Source organism: Delphinapterus leucas, chromosome 9 (genome assembly GCF_059928025.1).
Source record: "Delphinapterus leucas isolate spDelLeu-1000000601 "Yukka" chromosome 9, BTC_Dleu_Yukka2, whole genome shotgun sequence".
Lineage (NCBI taxonomy): Eukaryota > Metazoa > Chordata > Mammalia > Artiodactyla > Monodontidae > Delphinapterus > Delphinapterus leucas.
Genome location: NC_143137.1, coordinates 29230525 through 29242675, shown reverse-complemented (window position 1 = coordinate 29242675; position 12151 = coordinate 29230525). Strand labels below are relative to the sequence as shown.

At 36.0% G+C, this 12151-nt stretch overlaps 1 protein-coding gene across 1 annotated transcript in view; it reads left to right on the top strand.

The window, feature by feature from the left end:
• Positions 1-12151, top strand: part of CPED1 (cadherin like and PC-esterase domain containing 1) — a 307617-nt gene that overhangs the window by 69992 nt on the left and 225474 nt on the right. Inside the window, exons 4-5 of the mRNA XM_022582431.2 lie at positions 2511-2617; positions 8578-8653. Coding sequence (XP_022438139.1) covers positions 2511-2617; positions 8578-8653 — 183 coding nt within the window. The remainder of the gene's footprint in view (positions 1-2510; positions 2618-8577; positions 8654-12151) is intronic.

Genomic DNA, 12151 nt, shown 5'->3' with positions numbered 1-12151 from the left:
ATATGTATTTCTTTCTATCAATTCTAGAAATTGTGTGTATGCCTTGGGTAGTGAAGGGGGGCATGCTTCAGACTTAGAGGAATATAAAACATACTGTTTTTTAACTCCCAAACAATGCAGTCCATAATATGAAATTCCTCTTTCTCTGCATATTCTTATCTTCTTAAAATATTTAGTTGTGTATATTATAACAGGAAGTTTCCTCTAGGGCTTTAGTGTTTCCTGGTCTAGAAGTAATATCGAATGAAAATAGTCTCTGTGTTTTCCCTTTTGAATCCATATCAAAGGTTTTGGCTGAAAATGCCAGGTGCACATTTAAAATAAAGTATTGGAATCATCATAGAGTATTAGGTTTTGGCCATTGGAATCTGCTTGTAGTTTCCTTCAAAGTGAGAGTGCATGGGACAGGGTAGACCCTTGACACCTAAGGCATGATGGCTATTACCTGGATGAGTTCTCTCCCAACTCCCAATCAACAACATCATTTCTCCTTGTTCTTTTGAACTATTGTGCTATCTTCCAGCATCTTGAGATACATCAAGCAAACAGAGAAGCTCTAGGACAAGAGCTCAGTTAACTTGAGTTCAGTTGTCTGGATCCTTTTGTTTGGCAGAGAGGTTTCCCTTCCAGCAACAGGACAACTATAGAGGGACCAATAGCTCAGACAGCACAGGACTTGTCAAATGGAAAAGGACTTGATTAGTGCAGAGTGAAATTTCATTCCTAATTGTCATAGATATTCTTCCTCATCAACTTTTTTTTCCTGTATAATTCTTGTTTGAAAGCATTATGCTCTCAAGTGAGAAATTCTAGGAAATTTTTAAAAGATAGAATTTGGAGGCATTGGATATTTTCTAGCTTTTTGAAGCCACTAATAACACAGGAACTGACTTGTGAGGTCTGGCATAAATAGTTACTTGAAGGAACATTTATTTTAGTATTGATCAACAAACGATGCCATGTGTACAGCAATTGCTTCATTTTCTAAACCGGATTTCCATCCAAAATGGAGAACGTTTCCCAGGTAGTACCAATTCTTTTATATGTTACTTAGTGTTCTTTTTCTGTTTTTTTTTTTTTTCTTGAGATAGATATTTCTATATTGTTTCTGAAGTAATGTGTTTCCTACCCTATCATTAGCTAGTTATTCATTCATGCATTTAACAAATATTTCTAAAGCATCAGTTATATGCAAGGTAAGCTGATACAAATTTATGTAAATAGATCAAAAAGAATAAGGGGGCTTCCCTGGTGGCGCAGTGGTTAAGAGCCCGCCTGCCGATGCAGGGGACACCGGTTCGTGCCCCGGTCCGAGAAGATCCCACATGCCGTGGAGCGGCTGGGCCCGTGAGCCATGGCCGCTGAGCCTGCGCGTCCGGAGCCCGTGGTCCGCAACGGGAGAGGCCACAACAGTGAGAGGCCCGCGTACCGCAAAAAAAAAAAAAAGAGTAAGGGAAAATAAACCCATATATAGCCACATAAATGTTAATTTTTAAGTATTCAATTACTTATGCAAGAATGTACTCTGCTGAGATTATTTTGGCAAGTAACTATGATTTATTGACAAAGAACTTTGTTCTTGGTGAAACAGATGAAATATCATTTCTTTAGTCTGTGTTATACTCTGTATTTTAGAGTCAACTCTGTCTATAACTAGAACACAAATTCCTTTTAGACTAAACCTATCTTAAATTTTTCATTAAATTTTATTTTCTACCTAACATAACTTTTTCTTTGTAAGAAAACTTATAAGAGCATTTTTAAAAATTTATTTATTTAAGTTATTTATTTTTGGCTGCGTTGGGTCTTCGTTGCTGCGTGCGGGCTTTTCTCTAGTTGCGGCGAGCGGAGGCTACTCTTCGTTGTGGTGTGCGGGCTTCTCATTGCAGTGGCTTCTCTTGTTGCGGAGCATGGGCTCTAGAGCACAGGCTCAGTAGTCGTGGCGCACAGGCTTAGTTTCTCCACGGCATGTGGGATCTTCCCAGACCAGGGCTCGAACCCATGTCCCCTGCATTGGCAGGCGGATTCTTAACCACTGCACCACCAGGGAAGCCCCTTAAGAGCGTTTTTGGTTTTCAAGATCTATGAAAAGTAATGGTAATACGGAGGCTCAGAACGAAATGTTCGATGTTTTGACTTCATATCGTTATAACTGTCTCATCTCTTAAAAGACTTTATAATTTTCTTTCCTCCCAATCTCCAATTAAGATTTTATAAATTTATAAAATTAGTGATTTGAAACATTCTAATTTTAGTCTTTTAAAGGAATTTTATGATATAACTTAAGGTAATTGGATTTTCCCTAGGATACAATATTAAAGTGTTATTTCTGCTTAATTAGAAAAGGTGAATTTTAGTTACTTTGAATATATGCTTTTAAGTATATTCAGAATCATTGTTACTTGTGTTTTAGGATTTAAATAATTACATTCTTTAATCTGAAGAAGTAAATGGTGCCTTTAAAAATCTGATAAGAAATTGTTTGTTTTTCCATACTCTTTTGCTATTAGGTGATTTGGGCTCTTGGGATCTGCTCGTTTGCCTGTCTTCTGGGAAAGCTGGTGGAAAACCTTGCATATCCAAGGAAGACATGTGCCAGTTAGGTTTGCATCAAAAGGTAAACATTCTTTTTCAAAATGTGCACAGATTTTATCAGATCTATGAACATTAACACCAGTACTTCCTGGTCCATAATGTTGAAAAAAAAAAGTATTGAAAAACTGGAACCGTGGAAATCTTTGGAGAAAGTTTCAATGGCCATGCCTTATACACTTTACCATAAATTTTCACCATTTGGGTTTGATAAGATCCCCTTCAACTTCAGCTGCTATAAGGATCCAGTTTTAGCTAGTGGGACCCAAAACTTGACCTTGAAATACATAGTCCATGAAGTGTTGCTTACCCTGGCCACCTGTTCATCCAAAGTAGTAAAAATTTTATTTACTAGATCCCTATTTTGACTTTTCAAACTTAAATTGATATCCTGAATTATAACAAATTTATATAGTTTTTATTAACTTTTAAAATTGACATCCTATATCTACTATTGTGTGTAAACTTTTACAAATGCTTCTAGAAAAATTAACTAAAAATTATCAGATGCCTACAATGTGCTAGTCACTGTGCTGGAAAATTTGCATATGCTCTATTTTTGGTAACTTTAACAAATCTGTGAGAAAAGTGTCAAAACCAATAGCTATTTTTCAATAGTAAAAGAGTACTGTAGTAGCTACCGTGATCATTTGATATTTCTGCAATTGACAGTTGTGATCACTCCTTCTTCCTTCTAACTCTTTTCTTCCTTGACCTTCAGACTGAGCACATTCTTTCGCTTCTTCTTGTACATCTTTGGCCATCCTTTCTGTGTCCTTCAGAGCCACCTTTTCTCTGTCCATTCTTTAAATGCCTCTGTTCCCCAGCACCACCCCTAACATTTCACCTACCATTTGTAATTGATGACTCCCAAATCTACATCTAAAGTTCAAAGCAGTTTCCCATGCTTCAGGCTTGCGTGTGTAACTACCCACTGAGCATCTCCACTTAGATGTCACATAGGACCTCAGACTCAATGTAGAGAAAATGAATTCATTATTTTCCCTGGTAAACTCACTTCTGTGCTTGCATTTAGAAGCTCTGCAGAATTGCTCTGCTGGTCATGAGCGTGATTATCTGTCTATCTGTCACTTCCTAAGATAGAAATCTGGCCTTCACCTTTGAGCCCTTCCTCTCTCTTGTCATCTGCGTTCTATCAATCATGAATACTAAGGAATTTAACTTCTAAATAGTTCTCAAATATCTTACCTACTCTCCATTCTTACTACCTTTATCCTGGTCAGACAGTCACCATGTATAACCAGGACAATTGCTGAATCCTCCTCACTGATTTTTCTGAAGCAAGTGTTTTGCTCCTGAAATCCATTGGGCTCTCAGTTATCAGAGTGAAAACTAGAAAATGCTGAATTAACCGGGTTACTCCTGTGCTTAAAATCTTGCATGGCTTCCCATAAGCTACAGGATAAAGTCGACAATATTTGCTGTGTGTATCAGTCAACCTCCCAGCAGGAAACAAATGCCATACTCCAAAGGATTTAACGGAAGAGAAACTAATGAAAGAGCTATTCACAGAGCTTTTGGCAGGATAAGAGAAACAAAAAAGATTAGAGGCACCCAGGGACCAGCAACATCATAAGGTTTTACCACCCTTGGTCTGAAGAAAGGTGTGTACAATAGAAGGAGTTGTATAGCAAAACCAAATAAGAGACGGAGCCAAGAAAGAGGGATCTGTGGAAAGGAGCTATAAACATAGGGGAATGTAGCCATTGCCAAATCATAGCCCTGCAGAGAGGAAGCCAGGAAGATAAGTATTCAGCCTCTCTCTACTCCCACCTTCCAATCTCTTGCCAAGGCCTCCTCCTGAGAACAATTCTAAGTGCTTACATATTTGTTTATATACGTTCTTTACATATGAAGAGACTGAAGCACAGAGAGATTAAGAAAATTACTTAAGTCCTCCTAGCTAATAAATGAAGCATCTAGGATTCAAACTCTGGAAGTCTGACTTTAAATTCTGTGTTCTTAACCATATCACTATAGAGCCTTTCTAAATAAATATTTAGCTGCTGCACTTAAAACCTATTCTAATGAATATTCTTAAAGAATACACAAATTCTAAATGATACATTTAGATAACTGTCACTTTGGAGCATGAATAATTTGAAGTTTTGTGAACCATGACTTATTTATGTAAACATAAATATTCAAAACAGAAGTTGCTTCAGATTTGTGGGGTATGTGTTAGGATTGTTAATGACCTTAGAATGAACAAAGAAAGGGCACCTGCTCAGATGAGGATTACTCACCTCTTCAGAGCTTTGGAATTTAAGTGCTTAATGAAAATGATCTTAAGGTCTGTTATAGATGATGAATGACCAGGAGTCTCTCTAGCCAGGAGGAAAGTAACAGGAATTTAAAACTGTATTGGTCTGTGTGATGCTGAAAGTGAAGCAAGGTCCACTATTTGGGGTGACACTAAGTTTAGTAAGTGGGGCTCTGTCTCACCTCTAACAGGTCCTGGTATTTCAAGAGCAGAGAAATTCGTTTCTAGTTCTGAATGTGTGTAGGATTAGCAGTCCCTGAATCTGGGATGCTCTTTTTAGTACTTGGAGCACTGAGAACTACTGAAATGGCTCTTATTTTACAGTGTGCTAGGACATTTTCAGGTGACCGTGATGGAGTGATAATTACCTGGGAGAGACATGGATGATAATAAGACTTTTTTCTTTGATTAGCTGGCTCCCTTCTTGCCATTAATTCTCTTCATTATGGATGACACTGAACAGCTTTCAGAGAAGGTCTGATTTTTGATAAAAGATGTGAACATCTGTACAGATCTAATGAAGAAAAAGGACAGTTCCCTAAGATACAATGTGACATGTGTGTCACTCTCAATGTTCATGAGTGACAAAAAAAAATTTTTTTCCCTGGGTGCTTTCTTACACTTTATATAAATAGCTCATCTCAAATGTCTACTTTCCTTAATGAGTTAATGGTATTACTGTAGTTTTAGTTTTTTTGAGTTATAAACACTTTCTGAATGTTTATAATTAACATCATACTGTTGCTCTTATTAATGAAATATGTCTCAAAATAAGAATGATTTTTCTTTTACTTTTGCTTCTGACGGTATGTAATGAAAACAATTTAGATTACCACAGAGTGGGACTGAAATATTTTTAAATGCACATTTCCTTTCTCCCAGTTTGATCTCAGAAATATTCTAGGGCCCAAATGTCATTTTTTTATATACATTCTAATCCTTTCAAAGATACAGAAGCTTCTGTGCCAAGAAAAACAGCTGTCTATATAAAATATACATGCACACACTTGCACGCACACACACACACACACACACACACATATAAAGCATTCAAACCCAGTACAAAATCGGTATATATTAAAAATGACTGTTGGGGTGGTAATGATGTGTCAGTGTAGCTTCATCAATTGTAACAGATGTACCATTCTGGGGGAGATGTTGATAATGGGGGAGGCTGTGTGTGGGTCGGGGGGAGTGGGTATATGGGAAATCTCTGTACCTTCTGTTCAATTTTGCTGTGAACTTAAATTCTATTAAAAATAATTATTGCAGTGTTAAGCTGGAGGAGCTCATCGTATAGAAGTCAGCTAATCCCAGTGAAAACTTCTTTATGTTCCACTTGATAATGATGCAAATCTTATATATTTTATGATGTACATAAAAATAATAAAAAGCACTAGGATATTGAAGAACATTATTAGGTTTAACAATTAAAAAGTTAATTAAGAAAGTTAATATGTGTAATAAAGTTGATTTAGCACAGCTCTAGGACCCATAGCCTTGTATGTGTTTATTTTTTTGTGCCAAGTTATTTAGTTTAACTGCTTAGCTTGGTGCTCAGTTCCAGAGTAGAACAGAGACGATATTTCTAGTGTCACGTGTCACCATGGTCGGGTCATCTTCTTCCGCTCTGTGAATTCCAAAGAATTGGAAGAAAGAGCTTTGGAGGAAAGAGCAGTGGAAGAGGTTATTGGGTAGGGGATGGGAAAGTGAGAGCAGTTGCTTCCTTTGGCTTGACTCTGGTTTTTTGAAGCAAATGCTTTGTTGACCCTGAGTCAGTTCATCGTTGTGACCCAAGGTCTCATGTGAAAAGTCATCTCTCTGATATGACACAACAACTACCCTTGTATCTGAAATCTGTGCAAGCTGTACTCTGTCTTTGCAGCATTTACACACATTCTTCTGGCCTGTTAGTTCAGTTACTGTTATCCGTTTAACCAGGGCTCTGCTAGTCCTTTCAGTTTGTAGAGGTCAGGACGGCATAAAAGGGATGCTCTAAACGTCTGCAAGGCCGGCACATTTACTCTGAGCCCTTCAAGGAGTGGGAGAAGGTTTTCAATGGGACCTGTGTCCATACACAGCCTTCACTACTGCTTACCTAATGCTGCTTCTTTTTCTTGGCCCCTTCTATCGTTAAAGATTCTATTTAGTCAATAGCAACTGAGTGATTTTTTTCCTTAAGTGGAGGAAAATGGTTCAAGTTTATTGACTTTTAAACCTTTTCACAATCTAATTTAGAAAGGTTCTTTGTGTGTTAACAATAACAGCAAAACCCCCAAGCCTCTAGGATGGGTTCCCCAGACCTTTGCAATCATGCTCTGTCCCTCCCTCCAGCCTGTCTTAGACTGAACTGAAAACTTCAGGAGTTTATGAAAGCCCTTCTTCTTTTCCTACATTTAGACTCTAAAATTGATCACTTTTGAATTTGAGAAATGTAGACATTCCTAAAATCTAAAGTGTACTATACACTTTTCTCAATTCTCATATTCACAAGAGCGGATTCTGCTGAAGCCTGGGCTTTATTTATGCATGACCTGGGCTGAAGTTTACAGTTCGCTGAATAAACAGATAGAGTTAACAAAATTGCAAGGGTTAGAGAACTTTTAAACGATGAACTGTTTCAAAGCACTTTAAATGAATCCTTTTTTAAAAACCACAGCTTATGACTGAATTATTGAATTGATCAAAGCTTAGAGCGGAAGTGGTATTTAGAGACCCAAGGCTCTATTTTACAAATGGAGAAATTGAAAAGAAGTAAAGTGACGGGCTCAAGGTTCTGATTTTGTTACATGCCAGAAGTGGGACTACAGCCCATGTCTCTGGTTCCCTCTCTTTTCTCCAGCTGCAGCTGAGTTCTTTTTATCCAGTCAGGCCAGCCGGCCACAGTAAAGAAACTCTAATATGTTTTTAGGGTAGAGTGAATTAATTTGAAAGTAATCAATAATTGCTCAAAAATGAATCTGATTTTCAAGCTGATTTACACTGACTCTTTCTGTTGGTTTTAACGAGGCGTTACCATGTTTGGCATTATTTGGGGGATTTAGCTGAGAATAGCTAATCTGTCAATTCAGAAGAGGAGGGAATTAAGCTTGCTTGTATCTTTTCTTTAAAACTTAAAAGATATGTTTGAGTTTATGACAATATTTATGAAGCTTTCTAAGAACAAATTTTTGTTAAAATATAGTTTTGTGGTGACTGGGTTTTATACTCGAAAGCAGTAAATACCCTTCAGTATGAAGTGAAAACTATAAATGCTAACAGGTTTAGCATTGAATTACCACTAGATGTCCGTGATTCAAATCATTGAGGGCCTTTGGAACTTGGGAGTGTAGTTGACTTTGAGGAATGTTTAGTACTATTTTTTGCCAAAGCAAAATGTGCAACTATCAAGTGAGTAGTGTTACTCTACTTGCCATAATGACATAAATTTTTTTCTAGCAAATTTCATGGCTTTGAAATATATCAAGGTTTTAACAAGTATTCCCCAATATTTTGAAGATTTCTAAGGGCACGTTTTTATTTTATGTTATCAAATAAACCACTCTTATTATTTTGGATTTTAATGTTGACTTACAGAGATTTGAAAGTAGGAGGTGGATGGTGTAGACAATGCTTCACATCTGTACCCTGTAGGCTGTTTGTATTTTCTTTGCTTTAGCAGAGAATGCCTAACTCACTAGAATCGTTTTTATTCCTTTCAGGTAAACATATTACCAGAAATACAACATCAGCTTTGCAGAAGGGAAGGATTATGTCAACTAATTAGAAGATTTCCAGGTAATCTTTCATTTGCTTCATTATGCATAAACCTGTGAGATATATAGGCTTCCTCAGCAGACACCGACTAAGGAGCTCTCAGATCAGCATACTAAGCTCCTTGGTTTATCAATTCCACTATCACAAATCTTCCAGAATCCACAAGGTTTTGCCAGTGGGAGGACCTTGATAATAAGGAATAACACAAAACATTGATATTCTTTCTTTTAGATTTGCCTTCTAACTTTCTAGATGAATATTCCTTTTCTTCCTATGTATTTGTCTTCAAAATAATTGCTGCTTCATATTTAAAACAATTATTTTAGTACTTCTTAATTATACAAAACTTGAGGTTTTAAAAAAATGTATTTCTTTATGTTAAGTGATTCTGATCTTAACAATTTTGTTTCTTCTTTCTGAAGTTCTCTCAATTTGTCTTGACAACTTTAGAAATTTGGGACAAAAATTACCATCTCACTTCCTCGTAGAATCCCAGAGTGTAAAAAACACATCAGATGGCATGTGAGTCTTCATAGATGAAATTATAGCCTACTTGAAAACCCATCAGTGAAAGAGTTCCTCACATTTCTAGTTTAAAACCCACTTAGTGTTTAATAGTTATGCCCCTAGAAAGTATTGCACTATATAATTAAAATTTAAATCCACATAATTTAAATTATGTTTTTAAAAATTAATTTGTGTCTGAGTTGAATCAGAAAACTGGTATCTTAACCCATCAGCTTTTCCATGGGGTTTCTGCTCCTACATCAAACATTAACCACATTGACATATCCCATTATAAAGACTACAGTCTTCTATTGTCATTTACCAAGGATTAAAATAAAATAAATATAAATCAGCAATTAATCTTTCAATTTAAGATACTTGTTTAAAATAAATAATAGCTGTATAAACCTGGTTCTGCAGTTATCATTTTATATGACAGGTGTATCTGACTCCCTAATCTCTTTGTTTTGTTTTTGTAAACTTTAGTTGGATAGTTTTTTATTTTATAAAAAAAATAAGTAATGTTTTCGTGAGAAGCAAGTAAAATATTCCCATTAATGCATTATTAATAAGTATCTAGAAATCCTTTAATTAAGGCAATTTGAAAAACATTTGTTTATGTTTTGACCAGAACTTACATACTTTTAAAGTATGTTTTTCTTTGTTGCTGTTTACATTTCAAAATGATTGATTAGCACTGGAGTTAGCAGAATAGAATCATAATAATGAAAATCTGTTTGTAGCCAGAAATGGATTACCAGTTTAAAAAAATTCCCCAAACAACTCTTACCTAAGTTTATATTTTGCTTCCATAAAGTTAAAAAGTTTTTTTTCTGTCTTTTTTGCTTTAAACATTTTTTTTTTCTCAAGAACATCTGTAAGTTCCAGACACATGTAGTCCTTTCCCCACTCTGTCTAGTTTGTAATTTTCTCTTTATCTCTGTGACTAACAAGGTAATTTCATGGAATATACAGCCTTTTTAATCGAATTATTTCTCCTGTAATGTTATCTTTCTGTAGCTGAAGATAATTTTCTTAGATGTGTAGCTTTAAAGCAATATGTCTACAACATTGTTTTCTGATATAAGCTTTATAAACAATAGCTTATGTTAGAGACTCTGGCAATGAATATACAGTATACACTATAAAATCAGTATTCACAAGATTAAAAAACACGTTATTTGTTGTGAATGCTGAATATTTAATATTGAATACAGATTAGATAGCATCATGCCAGTACCTAAAGTTATTTTAAAAAGTAAGGTGTTATTAAAAAGATAGTAAAACTAAACATAATACTATATACTTTAGCCATTTTATTTAAAGCTGAAGTGGCCCATACTGTTTTGAGCTGTGTTTCATTTAAAGACAGGCAAAACACAAATTTTGAAACCATAGATTTTTAGCTCTACCGCCTATTAGCTGTGTGAGTTAAATTTGGGGTTTGTTGGTTTTTGTTTTTGTTTTTTAATCTATATAGTGAGTAGAGTGAGACCCATTTCACAGATTTAATTTAAAAAATAAAGTGTAGCTACAGGTATGTCTATGTGTGTGTATAATTTTATTTGAAGAATGAAGCATATTACAATATATATGTATTATGTACCTCCAAAATGGTAACTGGATGATCCTAGATTTGAAAAGTCCATTAACAGGCCTTTCAGTATTTTCTCTCTTAATATGATTGATTATCACTACAGTTTTATGTTTCTGTCAAAAACTGTGAGGAGTCTGAGATTTCACCTACTTCCAAGCTCACAAGTCTGCCTGCCACAGTTTCATGGGAGCTGGCAGAAGACAGGAGACTCCTGGGTCAGAGACAAATGACTTTATTGTTTGTAGCAATAGCAGCAGACAGATTATCAGCATTGACACTGGTTCACTGAATCCCAGCTCCCACAGGGCAAGTGAAGAGGGCTAGGAGGTGACACTTGTATACTAAGTGGTTTGCATTTCCAGAGCAGAACTCTGACCTTAGGGAGTTTGAATGTTCCTAATGGTCAGTGAGTATGCCTGCCCTTTGCCTCAGAGAGACACATTATTTTTGTTTTACTAGACAAAAACTTCTCTTTGCTCTGGAGTGAGACACCATCTCTATCTTTCACGGCTATCTGCTGCATAAATATCTTTGAAAAGATAGTTCAGAACAGATTGTCAGTGCCTCTGTTTGCAAACGATGCAAAAATGTGAAAGATGCATGGAGAAGTATCTCCTAACCATTTCAGAGAAGAATACCTGACAGGTTTTAGCTCTGAAGCTTAAACAATGTATAATTCAGAGCAAGATTTAAAGCCTGGTTGTGCTTCAGTTTTTTTTATCTATAAAAATAAGACATTTGGCAGTGATCAATAATGGTGAGATTTCATGATTCCACCGTGCCTTTTTCCCATACAGACGCGCTCTCCCAGGCTTTATCTTGAGCAGTAGGTAGAGACAAGGATGCTATGAAAGGAGGGATGATCATCCTAATAAATCTGAGTGGGACCTTGCAAGTGTGGCAGGACAAGCAGAGTTTGGGCCAGATATATATGGGAGCGTTTGAAGACAGAGTGTCAGACTAAGACAGTCTGTTCCGTTCCCCAACCCCACAGAGTGTACCTGCCATTAGACTTGGGACTCACATTGAAAGGCACAAATCCATGGAATTTTTACTGGCTAGCACAAAGGTTTATTTTTATCTTGCCATTTAATGCTTTGGTGTTTGAAATCAAATGTTTTCATTGGCCCAAACTTTTTGCTAATGGTTTTTGTTGCTTTTTATTGTTTGGTTTTTTTTGATAAAAAGTTTTTTTCCCCTATATTTGAAATATAAGTACAAAACAAAACATCACAGAAACTGTTTTACTTGGGTTGTTGTTTTTGTTCTCCTTTATGATATCCAAGAAGCCCTGGTTAGGAGTGTGCCAAAGTTTTGGCTATTACTCATTCTTTCCAGTAGTTTTATCTTAGTTCTGAGCACTGGCTTTTACATGAAATTTGAAATGTACCCAGACTCGTACTCAAAGATAGCAT